This window comes from Acomys russatus, chromosome 8 (genome assembly GCF_903995435.1).
Source record: "Acomys russatus chromosome 8, mAcoRus1.1, whole genome shotgun sequence".
In the NCBI taxonomy this organism is placed as follows: domain Eukaryota; kingdom Metazoa; phylum Chordata; class Mammalia; order Rodentia; family Muridae; genus Acomys; species Acomys russatus.
In genome coordinates this window covers 66,115,866-66,132,790 of record NC_067144.1, presented here as the reverse complement: position 1 = coordinate 66,132,790, position 16,925 = coordinate 66,115,866, and the positions used below count along the sequence as shown (strand labels likewise).

The 16,925-nt window shown below is 40.0% G+C and overlaps 1 protein-coding gene across 1 annotated transcript in view; it reads left to right on the top strand.

The window, feature by feature from the left end:
- Positions 1-16,925, top strand: part of Ltn1 (listerin E3 ubiquitin protein ligase 1) — a 48,639-nt gene that overhangs the window by 8,397 nt on the left and 23,317 nt on the right. Inside the window, exons 8-17 of the mRNA XM_051150375.1 lie at positions 2,494-2,667; positions 3,742-3,932; positions 5,514-5,649; positions 7,359-8,168; positions 8,405-8,446; positions 11,119-11,308; positions 11,791-12,030; positions 13,522-13,675; positions 14,439-14,583; positions 15,003-15,189. Of these exons, the coding sequence (XP_051006332.1) occupies positions 2,494-2,667; positions 3,742-3,932; positions 5,514-5,649; positions 7,359-8,168; positions 8,405-8,446; positions 11,119-11,308; positions 11,791-12,030; positions 13,522-13,675; positions 14,439-14,583; positions 15,003-15,189 (2,269 nt within the window). The remainder of the gene's footprint in view (positions 1-2,493; positions 2,668-3,741; positions 3,933-5,513; positions 5,650-7,358; positions 8,169-8,404; positions 8,447-11,118; positions 11,309-11,790; positions 12,031-13,521; positions 13,676-14,438; positions 14,584-15,002; positions 15,190-16,925) is intronic.

The following is a 16,925-nucleotide window of genomic DNA, read 5'->3' as shown; positions in this document are numbered from 1 at the left end:
TTATTATGTATACAGTGTTCTGCCTGCATATATACCCGCATACCAGGAGAGGACATTAGATCACATTACAGATGGTTGTGAGCCACCATGTGGTTGCTGGGAATTGAACTCAGGACCTCGGGAAGTGCAGTCAGTGCTCTTAACCACTGAGCCATCTCCCCAGCCCTCAAAGCCTTCCTTTTCATAGCTTCCCCTGATTTTTACTGCATGTATGCTCATGTTTATTGTTTATGTTTAAAGTCATGCAAGCTCATCTCTGTGGTTGGTCCTTTAGGAAGTCCTTGTCTCTTAGACTGCTGCTCTGCTTTTGCTTCTGTGTGGTTGTTTTTGAGCACTGAACTCTTGTACATGCTGTGCTAGGTCTGTGTTACTTATTTAGTATTTAGGTTGGGCGTCTGTCTGAGGGCTGGGGTTAAAGGCATGCACCATTATAACCAGCTGTCTTTACATTTTCTCCTTCTCCTCCTCCTCTTTCTTCCACCCTCCCCTCCTTTCCCCCTCCCCCCCCCCCCCGTTTTTCTTCTGTGTTTCTGAGACAGGATCTCTCTGTGTAGCCCTGATTGTCCTGGATTTGCTTTGTAGATCAGGCTGGCCTCGAACTCACAGAAATCCCCCTGCCTCTGCCTCCTGAGTGCTGGGATTAAAGGCCTGTGCCACCACATCGAGCTCTTTACATTTTAAAAATTGTAGTATGTGTTCTGGTGTGGAGTTTCTATCACACATTTATGTGTCTTGCTCATAATTAGGATTTTTTTTTTTTTTTTTGAGACAAGATTTCTCTGGTAGCTCTGGCTGTCCTGGACTTGCTTTGTAGACCTGGCTGGCCTCAAACTCACAAAGAACCGCCTGCCTCTGCTTCCCAAGTACTGGGATTAAAGGCGTGAGCCAGCCTTTAATTGTTCAGTCTGTGGATTGGGGGACATTGAATTGCCTCTAAAATTCTTAGATATTGCCTCCAGATAGTCCTTTTATTTCATTCTTCTTCTTTGGTGTTGTAACTAATTATAGATTATTCTATGTTACGTGTCCTGTGTGTTTTTCACAGTTTTCTCTCTGTGTGCTGCTTGTGAATAATTTCTTTTACCCAGTCTTCCACTTCACTGATTGTATTTAATCTGCTGTTTCAGCCCATCCATACTACCCAAACAAAATAGCTTAAACTAGGTAATTAATAAAGAGTAGAAATGTATGTCTCACAGTTACAGAGGCTGGTCATGGCTTGATGGAGGGGCTGAAGATAGGACAGCGGTTTGGGCTCTTGCCGAGGATCTGTGTTCAATTTCCATCACATCACAATCATGGGCAACTCCAGCTCCATGGGATCTAACACCTCTTCTAGCCTCTACCCTTAGCTTATGGCCTCTGCAGGCATCAGGCATTCACGTGGTGCACAAACATAAGTGCAGGCAAAACACTCATAAGATAAAGTAATTCTAAAAATATGTTTGAAAGACTAGATGATTGTTCTAGCAGATCTTCTATTGAGGGATATTGTTTCAAAGATGGGCTTATGCTTCAAAGATGGATTCTTGTCACTGCATCCTTATATTGTTGGAAGACATGGAAGGGCAGAGGGCCAACTAGCTCCCTCAAACCCTTTTGTGCAGTTATTGTCTTATTGCGTTGTTTTACGTTTTTAATTTTATTAATTTATTTGTATTACATCTCGATTGTTAGCCCTTCCCCTGTTTCCTCCCATTCTTCCCTCCCTCCCACTTCCCCCCTTCTCCCCTCCCCTATGTCTGTGATTGAGGGAGACCTCCTCCCCCTGTATATGCTCTTAGAATATCAAGTCTCTTCTTGGTAACTTGCTATCCTTCCTCTGAGTGCTGCCAGGTCTCCCCATCCAGGGGACATGGTCAGAAAAGGGGCACCAGAGTTTGTGTGAGAGTCAGATCTCACTCTCCACTCAACGGTGGAGAGTATCCTGTTCATCGGCTAGGTCTTGGTAGGGGTTTGAAGCTTACTGCCTATATTCTCCTTGGCTGGTGCCTTAGTTTGAGGAGGACCCCAGGATCCAGATCTGCCTGTCATAAAGTTCTTCTTGTAGGTTTCCAGGACCCTGTGGGTCCTACTATTTCCCCTTTCTTCCATGCTACTCTTGCCTAAAGTCTCAATCGGATGTCCTCTCCTCTGACCCACTTTCTTGGTAAGTAAAGATTTTCATGGTACGTATCCCTTGGACTAGTGTTTTGATATAAGTGAGTATATACCGTTTGTCTCTTTTTGCTTCTGGGTGAACTCACTCATTATGATAATTTCTAGATCAATCCATTTGTCCACAAATTTCGGGAATTCCTCGTTTTTAATAGCTGAGTAGTATTCCATTGTGTAAATATACCATGTCTTTTCAAATTGCTACTCTTTATTTTTATATAGTGCCTTTAGTTATGTAGACAGGTAGTTGTGAGTAATTGTAACCTGCTGCTGCCATAATTAGTTGTATCAAGCATCAGTAGGCTTTAATTTAATTCTACTTTCCGCTTCTTTTAGGTTCGCTCAGCGTATTTTGAGTTAGTTTCTGCTTTGTGCCAACACGTTCCCCAGGTGATGAAAGAGGAAGCTTCCAAAGTGAGTCCCTCTGTCCTGCTTAGCATTGATGACAGTGACCCTGTGGTGTGCCCAGCTCTCTGGGAAGCTGTGCTCTACACACTGACAACTATTGAGGTATGAGAGTGGTCATTACATCATCCTGTCTAATACACTTAGTGGAAATGCTGAACAAATGCGCTAAACATGTTGAACTGGCCATTAAGATGCATAAATGTTATCTTCCCTTTCCTACTCCTTTTTTCTCTTCTTGCCTTTCCTCTCCCCACCACCTTTTTTCATTTAAAAATTTTTTTTGAGACAGAGTTTTTGTATCTCTGTCTCTGTAGACCACAGATTTACCTGTGTCTGCATCTGGAGTGCTGGGATCAAAGGTGTGCACCACCAAGCTGGCATCTTTTTTTTTTTCTCTTTAACTTTTAAACATTCACTTACCTTTTCACATCACTGATTTTGAGTCTCCTCAGGGAAGCACAGCAGTGTGAGTGCCTGTGGCATCATGAGGAGAACTCGAGTCTTTGGTCACAGTGTTTGTGGCCTTTGCTTTAATTTTACTTTGTGGCTTAGTAACTTGAAAACTCAATCTCAACACTACAGAAGCATTTCTGTCTGAGTTGCTCTTGCTTGGTGATTGTTTCTTTAGAACTCTCCCACGAAGAATTTCTCAATAAAGAACATGGTTATTTCTTTAATAAAGTAGCTTTTCTAGAAATGCTTTATATAATCTTCCTGTTAGCACAACAAATACATAGTTATTAAATGCAATGTATTTTTTCAAAGTTTTATTTTAATAGTAGTGAGACTAATGCCTTCTTAGTTAAATTATTTTCTTTTAAATAAAAAAAATTTTTTTTTCAGGCAGGTCTTCCTACATCGCTCTGGCTGGCTTAGAGCTCATATTTAGACTAGGCTGGCCTTGAACTCACGGAGACACACTTGTTTCTGCTTTCTGGGTACTGGGATTAAAGATGTGTCCCCCGTGCCTGTTCTTATTTTTAGTTTGTATTTATTTTTCTTTGGGGGCAGGGTCTTGCTATAGCTATATGTACAGCCTATAAATAGCCTCACAAGTGCTGGGCATATGGTGTGTTCTACCAGTCTCAGCTTGATTTTCGTCAGATTTGTTTTCTCTTATTTGGGGAACATGCTTGTAAGTTCTAATTGCTGTTGTAATTTTGTTGTTGTTGTTAGGACTGTTGGCTTCATGTAAATGCAAAAAAAAGTGTGTTTCCCAAGTTGATGACTGTGGTTCGTGAAGGTGGCCGGGGCCTAGCTGCTGTCATATGCCCTTACCTTCTACCGTTTATCAGCAAACTCCCCCAGGCCGTCACGGAGCCAAAGCTGGACTTCTTCAAAAATTTTCTCACCTCTCTAGTTACTGGGTAAGCAATTAATTTTCTTTTAACTAAAAAAAATTTACATTTGTGCTTTATTGTGTGTGTCATGGTGTATGTATGATGTTCAGAGTGCAGGCTGCAGGCGCCTCTTCTGTCTCCCCAGAATGTAGGTTATAGGGTGGAGCTCCTCCGGTACTTGGGGTTCGTGACGAGCGCTGTTCTCCGCTGAGCCGTCTTGCCAGCCTAAATTCTGGTTTTAAAAGCAAAAGGAATTTCTCTTGTTTTTATTCTTGTAGTTTTCCTTATTTGAATTTCACCATTTTTTCCCCTTCTGTTTGTTACACACTTAAAGCTTTCAGAGAAATAGGAATGTGGAAGCAGGGCAGAGTGTTACCATGTTGTGTAGGTTGGCTAGACTCAAAAGAGCCCCATGCCACAGCCTCAGCTTCAGCCTCTGATTGCTGGGACTACAGGACCCAGAGTGGTAACCAACTCACGTCTTTCTTTGAAAACTGTCAAAGCTTTTGTGATAGTGTCCAGTACAAAGATAAAGACAGTTAAGTGCCTAGATGGAAATAGGACACATTCTAAATGAGTCATGGTATTTTTATATTGATTAATATAGATGCCCAAATCCAGAAAGTAAGCTAATTTTAAATGTTCCCAAAAATTACACATTAGATCTGTTTAAGGGCCCAGAATATGTCTCATCTGCCTAGAAACAGGTGTGAGGTCTCAGGTCCTGTGTCCAAGTACCAGAAAAAGTTACTTCTGTTTAACACTTAATAAAGATTGCATTTTTTTTCAGGAAGCAGAGGTAGGTGGATTGCTGTGAGTTCGAGGCCAGCCTGGTCTACAAAGTGAGTCCAGAACAGCCAAGACTACACAAAGAAACCTTGTTTCAAAAAACAAACAAACAAACAAACAAACAAAAAAACATTATTTTTTTGTTTGTTTTTTGTTGTTGTTTTTCAAGACAGTTTCTCTGTGTATCCTTGGCTGTCCTAGACTCACTTTGTAGACCAGATTGGCTTCGAACTCACAGAGATCCTCCTGCCTCTGCCTCTGCCTCGCAAGTGCTGGGATTAAAGGCCTCTGCCACCATGGCATATTTTTAATAATTATTTTATACCATTTTCACATTTTATGTTTTTTTTTTTTTCTCGAGACAGCATTTCTCTGTGTAGCCTTAGCTGTCCTGGAACTCGCTTTGTAGTCCAGCTGGCCTTGAACGCACAGAGATCCACTTGCTTCTGCCTCCCAAGTGCTGGGATTAAAAGCGTGCGCCACTGTAGCCTGGCTTTTGTTTCTTGTTTTTGTTTTGTTTTCTATTTTCACATTTTAAATATAATCTCTTTGGCTGTGTTTCATCGTTCATGTTTATAGATGGATTGATGCATAGGCAGGAACTATGTCTTACCTTAGGTGTGAAAATAAGTTGTTTTTCTTTTCATAATTCTTGACATTTACATTCTCATCAGCTGTAATATTTTGGTTCTTAGTTTCTAGTTTGAAGAAATTGACTTTTAAGTCTTTCTTTAATATGATGCCCTTTTAATGTCTTTAGTGATTCTAAGTTCTTATTTTCTTTTTCTTGGAAGAATAATCCTCACTATCATTTCTCAGCCTGTCAACAGAGAGAACCAAATCAAGCTTTTCTGAGTGCTCAGCTGTCATCTCTGCGTTTTTTGAATGTTTACGGTTTATAATGCAGCAGAACTTAGGCCAGGAGGAGATGGAGCAGATGCTCATTAATGACCAGGTACGTGTGCGTGTCACCTGTGCTTTGTCACAGAGGAAAGACTCAAACTCACTGTGTCCTCTTGACCTTTTTGTAGTTAGCCTTCTATGTCAGGATTTCACTTTAATAATTTACAAATTGAATACTTTACAAATTGAAGAGTATATTTATGACTATTCAGAATAGTAAAAATTCTGTACTGTCAGTTGCTATTGTAGTATCTGTAGACTAATTTACCGTATCCTATCTCTGGATTTAAATCCCTGACTGCTTTAGAGAGAGAGAGACAATGCAAAACAGAATTTGCATGGTGCTCTTGATGTTGTGTAGTGTAGGTTTCAATTATTTGGTAATCTTGCCATTTCTAAATTGCTCTGATGCATTTACCCTTTTATGAACACTTGCATTTGACTATGGGATCCATCATAAGAGCAGGTTCTCTATTATAGAGGGGTGAATATTTGTTGACATCTTGGATTCTTATTCTGTCTGTTTATCTGTCTCTCTTATTTATTTATCTATTTATTTATTTAGGTTTATTAAGATAATTTTTTTGTGTAGCTATGCTTATCCTGGAACTAGCTCTGTAGTCCAGGCTGGCCTAGAATTTAAAAAGATCTGCCTGTCTTTGCTGTGCTGGGTTTAAAGGTGTGGGCCACCACTGCCCACCTCTTTCTTTACTTTTTAAAATGTTTTCTGTGTGTTTTTGGGGTGTGGCTTTATGCATGTGTGAGTGTAGGCATCCAATGAGTCTAGATGAAAGATTCAGATCCCCTGGAGCTGGAGTTAGAGGTGGTTGTGAGCAACATGTTATTGGTCATCTGCAAAAGCAGTGCAAGCTCCTAGCTACTGAGCCGTCTCTAGCCCCATTATCATCTCTTCCCTTCTTCCTTGCTTTGCTTTCCCTCTCTGTCTCTCTCTCTCTCTCTCGTTTCTTCAGACAGGGTTTCTCTGTGTAGCCCTTGCTGTCCTGGACTTGCTTTGTAGACCAGGCTGGCCTCAAACTCACAAAGATCTGCCTGTCTCTGCCTCCCTAGTGCTGGCCTTCCTTCCTTCCATTTTTTTTCTTTCAAGGTGATTTGAGACAGGGTTTTTCTGGAACTTGCTCTGTACATCAGGCTGGCCTTGAACTCAAGATTTAATTGCTTTTCTAATTTTTCTTACTTTTCTAATTCAGGAAAGGTGTTCTGAATTTTTGGTGCCTAAGTGCCTCAATTATCTTTCAAATGACTTATGCTTTTTTTTTTCTTTTCTCTAATTTGGCTTTGGGGGGTTGAAGTGAGGTCCTCATCCTGCTTGGCAAGAGCCTTATTGACTGAGCCATGCCCTTGGCCCTCACATGGGAGGCTATAATGTTTAAACCTTGTTTAAACTCTCTGGAAATGGAATTTAAATTTTTACCTTCCCGTTGAGTGGAGAGTGGGACATGACTCTCTCACGTACTCTGGTGCCTCATATTTCACCATGTCCCCTGGAGGGGGAGACCTGGTGGCACTCAGAGGAAGGACAGCAGGTTGCCAAGAAGAGACTTGATACCCTATGAGCATATACAGGGGGAGGTAATCCCCCTCAGGAACAGTCATAGGGGAGGGGAATAATGGGAAAATGGGAGGGAGGGAAGAATGGGAGGATACAAGGGATGGGATAACCATTGAGATATAACAAGAATAAATTAATAAAAAAATAAATAAATAAAATAAAAAAAAATAAATTTTTACCTTCCCTTTCAGCTGATCCCATTTATTGATACAGTTCTCAAGGACCCAGGACTGCAACATGGGTCGATGTTTAAGCACTTGGCAGAAACATTAAGTTCTTGGGAAGCCAAGGCAGATGTAGAAAAAGATACTGAAACAGTTTACAACTTGGAGAATGTTCTGCTTAATTTTTGGGAAAAACTGTCAGAGATCTGTGTTGAGAAAATCAGTGAACCAGAAGCGGATGTGCAGTCTGTTTTGGGTGTGTCTAACCTAGTAGGGGTCCTTCAGAGGCCAAAGAGCTCATTGAAGTCAAACAAAAAGAAAAATGGCAAGGTTAGGTTTGCTGACGACGCACCCGAAGCTAATAAGGAGACTGAAAAATGGGCATCTTCAGGAGGAGAGAACAGTGAAGGCTCTGAAGGAGTGATTGAATCTCCTTCCATTTGCAATTCTTCAGACCTTGTGTCTCCTTTAAGGAAGAAACCGCTGGAAGACTTAGTCTGTAAACTTGCAGAGGTCAGCATCAACTTTGTCAATGAGCAGAAGTCAGAGCATCACCTGCACTTTCTCTCTACGCTGCTTGATTCCTTCTCCTCAGGCCAAGTATTTAAAATTCTCCTTGGTGACGAACAGAAGAACATTGTCAAAGACAAACCTGTGGAACTAGCCGAACTTGCACAGAAAAATCCTGCAGTGAAGTTCTTATATCATAAGCTGGTAGGCTGGCTAGATGAGAGCCAGGAGGGGGACGGGGCCTTCCTGGTGGACATCTTGTATAGTGCCCTCCGATGCTGTGACAGTGATGTGGAAAGGAAAGGTGTCTTGGATGATCTGACCAAGGTATCACTGTCATTTATCTTCAGAAACATTTTTATGATGCATGATAAGAATAAGCCTGGGCTATTTGTGCATTATTTACTTGACTCTGAATGTCAGTTTAAAGTCAGTATGCTCTTTCAGACTCTACCCTTTAAAGCTGGACTGCCTAGAGTAATGTTTTGTTTTGGATGTGTGGAGCTTCAGTAAGTTTTTAAAGCATTCCTATTCATCCTGTAACTTTGTGTTTCTTCTTTCAGGAGGACCTGAAATGGAGTTCTCTTCTTCAGGTTATTGAGAAGGTATTTTAAGCCCCTACCCCTTTTCTTTATCTGGTTTTGTGTGTGGATATGGACAATTAAAACCACAGCCCTATTTTCATACTGACTGTGGTCAAGTGTCTGCTATAGGACATCCCTCCTTTTTTAGATTCTAATGAGAAACCAACTCTGTAGAGTCCAGGTTGTTGCTTAGCAGGTAATACCTCATTCTGCTGTATTCTAACTGAGAATGTGAGGCTCTGCTTGTTGTGGTTTATAGAAGTGAAGTGAATGGTTAATGTTCTGACTAGAACACATCTGGAAATTCTTCTTTCTGTGGAGAACTGTGCAGGATGTGAAAATGTCTCAGCCCTGTACAGGTTGCCACTTGATTAAGTAAGAAGAATGATAATAAAAGTGATGAGGTGAAATCAAAGGATGCGATATGGAATTTTAAAAAATGACTTTAGTATTCTTTCCAATGATTATTTAAATGACAACCACATTTTCAAATGTAGATGCTTATGATCAACTACATAAGAGACTTCTTCTTAGAGCATATTTTACTGATTTTTCTATCTTTATGTTTTTTTAAATTGTAGTGAAAAATACAAAACAAAATTATTATCCTAATGATATCTCTTCTTTTTTTCCCCTTTGCTATATTGGGAATTGAACCCACAGCCTCCTGCATGTTTAGCAAGTATTCTGTCACAGAGCTATGCCTCAGTCCCACTGTGTTTTTATGTACAGTTCAGTGATGATTAAGTATAATCACAGTATTGTCTAATTTTCACAAACTTTATTTTGTGAACTACATCATGGTTGTTAGTGTAGCTCAGAGGTAGAACACTTTCCAATTGTGTTTGCTGCCCCAGCTTTGATTCTTAGCACTACAAACAAAAACCCTTTCAATTATGTTCATGGATTTCCCAGTTTCACCAGTTGGTTTACTTTTTACAAAATACAAGTGCAGAGTATGTTTTTCCTGTTTACTGAGAATTATAACTCCAGGCACACAATTTACATTCATTCACTGAGTAGTTTGTAAGCTACACGAAGAGTTAGATTAGCTGCTTGGTAGGCCTTGACTCGGAACAGGGAGAGTCAGTAATTTACTAAGTAAACTGACATGGGCTCAGTGGGTAAAGGTACTTGCCTTTTGACCTTATGACCTGAGTTTGATCCCAGGGACCCACTTGGGAGAAAGACAGAACCAATTCTTGCAGTTTGTTCTATGATCTCCACATCTGTGCCATAGGTTGTATGTCCACACACATACAAAATGTAAGCATGTCTCACACATGCATTTGTGTGCACACACCCACACCACAAATGTAAGTTTTAAAATCTAAGAGAAAAAAAGAGTAAATGTACACCCATCCGCGTGACACCAGCTGTAGTTGCCTGGTTGTCTAGCTCTTGTGCTGTTCAGAAGAGCACCCTCCTGTGCAGTGTTTGTAAGGCCCCAGGTCTCTGGGCTCTTGGAATGCCTAGCTGTCCTGGCTTCTTAGGGCTGCCTAGAGTCGAGCTGTGTTAATGCATTGAGACCCTGTCTTGGTAACTTGAAAGACATTTTATTCAGACATTTATTTTCTCCACCAGGAGAGAAACTTATAGTTTCTGAATATTAAACCTATTAGTTTACAAACTAGTAAGTGTGTCCAGGTTGGTTGAGAGATTTGTCAAAGATCATAAGGCTAGTTTAATGATAAAGCTTAGATTGAAATGTAAGCTCTGATTGTCTATACTTTTTTTTTAAAACATAAAAGATAAGCAATTTTTAAGTCACTACCCAATGTGCACTTGGGTTTTCTTTTTTTCCAGATTGCTTTGAAATGAACCAAGTTGCAAATTCCTTTCTTCTCAGCCTTTAAAGCAAACGAAGCTGTGGGAACATGGATCAGCAATGGTTTTGGGGGTGGATTTACAAGTTTTTTGTTTTTTGTTTTTCTCTCACTTCCCTACTTAAGAAAAATAAAAAAGTTACCATTAGATATTTGGCCCTATGCACTCTGTTTCAGAGACTTTGGGGAAATAAACCCCATTGTTAATATTGAAGTAATTGACCATTATATATTAATTATTCTTTAATTTTAGAAAAATTAATGAACAAAAATGTACCATTAAGAAGCCATTTGTAAATCTTTCTTCAGAGTTCTTTCATTGTTCATTGACCATATCTTCAGGGTTGGTAGCAGGTATCCAAGAAGTTTAAAACAGTGTCAGCTATCAGGGAACTCATAGTCTCAAAGACAAGACACACACACACACACACACACACACACACACACACACACACACACACACACAGATGAAACATTTATACAATAATGCCTTCTAGTAAGTGCTTTAAAAAGTGAAAAAGTAGTTGGCTTGGGCAAGAAAAGAAAGTGTTCTGGACTAGGAGGAGTGGGGAGATTTTGAAAACAAAACAAAACAAAACAAACAACCAAACAGGTGGGATTTGTACAGATTTTCAAAGACTAAGTGGGGTTTTGATACACGGGAGTATGTGCGGTTGGAGGATAAGATAGCAGAGCAGGGGAGTGATCACCAGGTGACTGGGAAGACTGGTCTCCCCAGAGCTTGCCGAGGAGGGAGAGAGGATGGGACAGTTGGGACCACATGATGGAGGGAGCCATTGAGAGCTACATAATGGTCTGGACACACCTTTTGATCTTGCTTCTAATCTTAAATTTTATGGTTCTTAGGCATGCTCTAGTTCAGATAAACATGCTTTAGTGACTCCGTGGCTAAAAGGCAGTATTCTTGGAGAGAAATTGGTTGCCCTGGCAGACTGTCTTTGTGGTAAGGGCTTGGAATCTGCGATGTCTTCTGAATCTCACTCCTCAGAACAGTGGACTCTGCTAAAACTGGCTCTATCCCACCATGTTAAAAACGGTAGGAAGACAGCTTTTGTTTTATGGCAAGGTTGATATTCCTTTCCACCCTCCTGGGGGATTCTGTGCTTTTAACTTGAATCTTGTTGATTGAGATAAGAGATATTTTCTTAAATATCATTCATTTGTTATAAGTACTGTGTTTGTTCCATGTTATGGCTTGAAAGATATGTAATATTTTTAATTTTGATTTAAAATTCTTTGAATATAACACAGCAACCCACTCTTTAATTTTGTAGGCCATTGCTGGGTTTTGCTTTTAAAATTGCTTTCTAAAACTTGAGGGCTTTTACGTGTTAGAGGGGAGATTAACTTTTTAAATAACTTTTGTTGTTTAATATACATACATATATAAGTGGCTTTAAAAAGACAAATACTAAACATTAGAAAGATTTACATGCTTGCTTGTCCAGGGCAGGATATTTCAAAATACATTGTTAATACTCTTTACATTTGTCTGTTTGGATTTTTTTTTTCCTGTAGATTACTTGATTGGAGAAGTGTACGTTGGAAGAATTATTGTTAAACTTCATGAAACGTTATCTAAAACAAGGGACTTGTCAGAAGCTGAGAACAGTGACTCTTCAGTGTCTTTTGTCTGTGATGTGGCCCATAGCTACTTCAGCTCAGCAGGAGCAGGCTTGCTAATGCCACCGGCTGAAGACTTGCTGTTAACTCTCTTTCAGTTATGCGCTCAGAGCAAAGAACGAACACACTTGCCAGGTAACAGCCTACTGCTCAGATGTTTTGTTGGGAGTCTCTGGCTCTGACCTTCGTAGTGAGTATAAGTTCTTAACTGAATCATGTTTGTTCATTTAAAGAACCTTGAGAAAATAGCACCTTCATGTTTTTAGTTGTAAAAACCAAGCTAAAAATGAATGTGTGCCTGATATTTCTAAGTGCATGCTTGTTATCGAGGGAGCAGTTCAAGGGCCTGAACTAGATGACTTGGGGTCTTCACCTCTTCACTCAGCAGCACTAGTAGAGTATTTCCTTTCTTGTACAGTTAACATTTAGTTAGTATTTGTGTACAGGTGTGTACAGGTGTGTGGGCATTTGTAGTTCATGAGTATGTGCCACTGTGACTGTGAAGTCATGGGACAACTTGTAGGAGTTGGTTCTCTCCACCACATGGATGTTAGGGCCAGCACCTTTGTCTGCTAAAGACACAGTACCAACCTGGGACCTCATTCCTTCCCTTTCCTTCTCTTCCCTTCCCTTCCCTTCCCTTCCCTTCCCTTCCCTTCCCTTTCCTTTCCTTTCCTTTCCTTTCCTTTCCTTTCCTTTCCTTTCCTTTCCTTTCCTTTCCTTTCCTTTCCTTCCCTTCCCTTCCCTTCCCTTCCCTTTCCTCCCCCACCTCTTCCTCCTTTTTGGTTTTAGTTGTTTTTTTTTTTTTTTTTTTGAGTCAGAGTCTCACTGTGTAGCTCTGGCTGTTGTGGAACTCAATATGTAGACCGGACTGGCTTTGAACTCAGAGAGATCTACTTGCCTCTGCCTCTCTGGTGCTGGGATTAGAGGGGTGCACGTCCATTTGTACTGTACCTTGATGACTTAATTCCCTTATTTATAAGAGGATGATGATGATAATAAGTCTTTCTATTATAGTGAAATTTTTTGATTCTTAATGTATGAAAAATGAAATTGAGACTGCCTTTTAAGGACTAAACTCTTGCCTTCTGTATTCAAGTTTATCTAAGAAAGAGAGATATAAAAAAATATTATTGATAAGGCTGGGCATGGTGATGCATGTCTTTAATCCCAGCACCAGGGAGGCTCACACAGGAGAATCTCTGAGTTTGAGGCCAACCTGGTTCACATAGTGAGCTTCAGGCCAGCCAGGGCTACTCAAGGGGATCTTGTCTCAAAAAAGAGCAAAAACTAAGTAAGTAAAAAATTTCTAGATGGATAGCTCTCTTCCCCTAGTCCTTTCTTTAACACTTACTTTTCTGTTGGAAAGATAACTTGTTGTACGCCTCAAAGGGCGGCTTTTGGTAAAGAAGCTCAGGGAGGGAAAGCCAGCTACCCTGCCATTTACACTCATGTGCTCTCTCGTGAATATGATAGCTACTTTCTTTTGGTAATGAGAGTTTAATTTTGTATTTTATTTCCTATTTAACATTTTAAAGATCTCATCAAATTTGTTTCAGATGTTTTGTATTGATAAGAGTTCGTTCAGTGAGATTACACATTATTGATAATACCTTGATTTTTTAGATTTTCTGATCTGTAAACTGAAAAATACTTTGCTTTCTGGCGTACATTTATTGGTCCATCAAACTGCAAGTACATATGAGCAGAGTTCCTTCCTGCGCTTGTCCGTTCAGTGGCTGAGGGACCAGGTTCAGTCTTCAGCTCTGGATAATGCAAGGTAACCTTTCTGTGTACATTTGCAGTATCCTTATATACGATCTCCTTCTGGCTGTGGTAGTGCATGTCCTGGCTCTCAGAAGGATTGCAAGCTTGGGCAGTTCTGGACTATATAGTGAGGACGGCCTTCAAAAGAAAAAGAAGTTCATGATTAGTGTGTTGGCAGTCTGTTTAAGAATTTTGTGAAACTAGACCACCCAGATTTTACAAAAAACATTTTGTTGTAACATTATTCATTTAAATTGTCAATTGAACAATTATTTATCTGCTAAACTATGTGTACTCAGTAGCATGGTTGTGGTATTATTCTGTGTAAAAGATTTTGGTTCATTAACTGTGATCTTTAATGGCCACCATACATACTAATTGTCCTTGGTGATTCATTTTTAAGATATCAGATTACAATTTTATATAGCTGTTCATATGATGAGCTTGAAAACAATGCATACAGTGTCTTTGGGGTTTGTCCAAATAATCCTCCTCTTACCATTCCATAAGGTATTTGTGTTTCAAACATTCTGCACCTGAAAATGGTCGTCCACTGAATCCCGAGGTAGATGCCCCATTCAGTTTCACATTACAAATGTTAGATTAACTCTTAGTTTTGAGTCTGTGCTTCTTAGGTATGGCAAGGGGTAGGAAAGATCATTTTCTTTTTCTGTCTTTGCTCAGGTATGCTATTTCTCTAATTGGATGTTTACGGCGTTCTAGATTGTTGAACGTGGTTGTACCATAACTACAGCTGTTCTTTGCACTCCTTTTAGTCTTCAGGTCCTCTTGTCTGCTGCTGGTGATTTGCTGAGCACTCTTGTAGAGAGCAAGGACCCTTCTCTTGTTGGAGGTTACATTGGGAGTGTAATGCCCAGCGACAGTGAGTGGGACAAGATGAGGCAGTCTCTTCCTACTCAGGTGAGTCAGCTTGGAGTGCATGTCTCATTCTGAAGTCTCTGTTTGCTTCTGTCTTAGTCTTTTTATCCTGGAGTAGAAAAAACAGATAACAGTGTTTCTTGCTTTGCTTTTATGTCTCTGAACATTAATAACAGTTGTTATTAATGCAAATAATACCACCTGGCACTGGTGTCAGACTCATGGAAAGAAGAATAAGGCTTGGCTCTGTCTTACGGCATCTTATGTGTATGCTGGTGACTGCTCTGATGCAAACCAAGCTTCCGAGCTACTGCGCTTTTACATAAACTACATATTCCAATAGCTTTATTTGAACAAAGAAACTGGGTGAATACAGTGAACAAAAAATGGAAATCTATAAGTAATAAGCAGTTTACACTAGCTAATGAATTTGCATCTAACTTAGTGTGTTCTGTTTACAGTGGCTACACAGACCTCTGTTAGAGGGAAGGTTGAGTTTAAATTATGAATGCTTCAAGACTGATTTTAAGGAACAAGACATAAAGACTCTACCCAGCCATTTGTGTACGTCATCATTATTGAGCAGCATGGTCTTAACTGCACGGAAAAAGAAAATAGTCCTGGAAAACAACGTCCTTGAGAAAATAAGTAAGTCTATGAGGATTCAGATAAAAAATAAAAAAATAGGATTTATCATGTAGTTTAGACATGCTATAATATTGTGACTTGTTCAGCATAATTTGGTATAAAATCAGTTATTTTATTCAAGCTGGCATAACATCAGAGTAAGGAGGTCCTGTGCCACATGCCCTGAAGAGAGTTGGTGGGATGCTCTGTGCTTTATCAGGATTCTCTTGGGATTTGAACATACATACCATTATAACCATGGCTTTGATTATTTTACTGGCGAGTAGAGACTCAAATGTTGGCTCTCAAGAAGATTTAGAACCTCAGCAAATTTCCCCATTCATACTATTGTAGGTGTGTTCTGTACACAGTAGTGTTCAAGTGGAAGATTTGTGTACATGAGCGAATACATGCTCTGGAAGAAAGATGGGACTTCATTTGGCGATCGAGGGCTGTACTTAATTTACATTGCTCAGAGACTCTGTTCAAACAGAAGACTAGAAGTTGATGGTTCTTGTTGGTTTACCAGTTTTAAGCTGTTGTATTATTTTATGGTTGTGTACATGTGGTTATTCCTAGAAGCCGGAAGACCACCTCAGATCATCATAGAAGCTAGTGGTGCAGGCACTTTTAGTGGGTCGATATGGCTGCTGGGAACTGAACTCAAATCTTCTAGAAGTGCAACTGCTTTTAACCAATGAGCCATCTCTCTAGCCCCTTCCCCCACTTTTTTTGGGAGACAAACTCTCCGCCTGCCTCAGCCTACCACACATGGAGATATTTAATCATTGTAATCTTTCTCGATTGATTGATATTTTTTGAGATAGGGTCTCAGTGTATAGCCGTAGCTGATCTGGAACTCAAACTCAGAAAGATGGACTTGCCTCTGTCTCCCAAGTTGCTAGGATTACAGGGCTGAGCTACTATTTCCAGATAATGGATATTTAGTTTTCTTGTCAGCTCTCAGTTAAATACAGTAATTGTTTTTGCTAACTTAAGAGCACTTGTTAAAGTAGAACCAAGTTTCAAGACTCTGACTTCATGACCTACACCTGACTTTATAAAAACCTGTGATTGTGAACTTTTGTGCTAGACTCTTGGTCCTTTTATTCTAATAGCCCTAAGAGACTTTAACACAGAGAAGGTTGTTACTGAGACACATGGTTGCTTTTCTGTTTGTTGTTTTGAGACAGGGTCTTACTATGTAGCCTTACCTGGCCTCACAGAGACCTTCCTGTGTTTGCCTAAGTGCTTAGATTACAGGCATGTGCTGCCACATCCACCCATGTTTACTTTTGTGGTTTACATTGGATCCTATTTTTGCCTAATTGGCTTGAAGCTCTTGTCTAAGGTCTTGGAACCTTTTAGGTTTTTTTCCCTGTTGTTTTTGTTTTTTAAAGTTCCTTTTTATTTTTAATTATGTGTATGTGTGTATGTACATGTGAATGCACATTCCCTCAGGCCAAAGGAGTTGGATCCTTTGGAGTTAGAGCTGTAGGTGGTTGCGAGCTACCTGGCATTGGTGTTGAAAATGAAACTTGGCAAGTGCTTTTAACCGCTGAGCTCTTCTTTTTTATAGACCAAGCTCACCTTGAACTCACTGTCTGCCTGCCTCTTCCTCCTGAGTGCTGGGATGAAAGGCATGTGCCACCACCACTTTTAGCCCTGTTTCTTTTGTCTTAGTATAGTTTGCCAGTTGCACTACAGTATTTGCTGTTTTTTTTTTTTTTTTTCCTTCTTCCTCTTTATCAAGACAG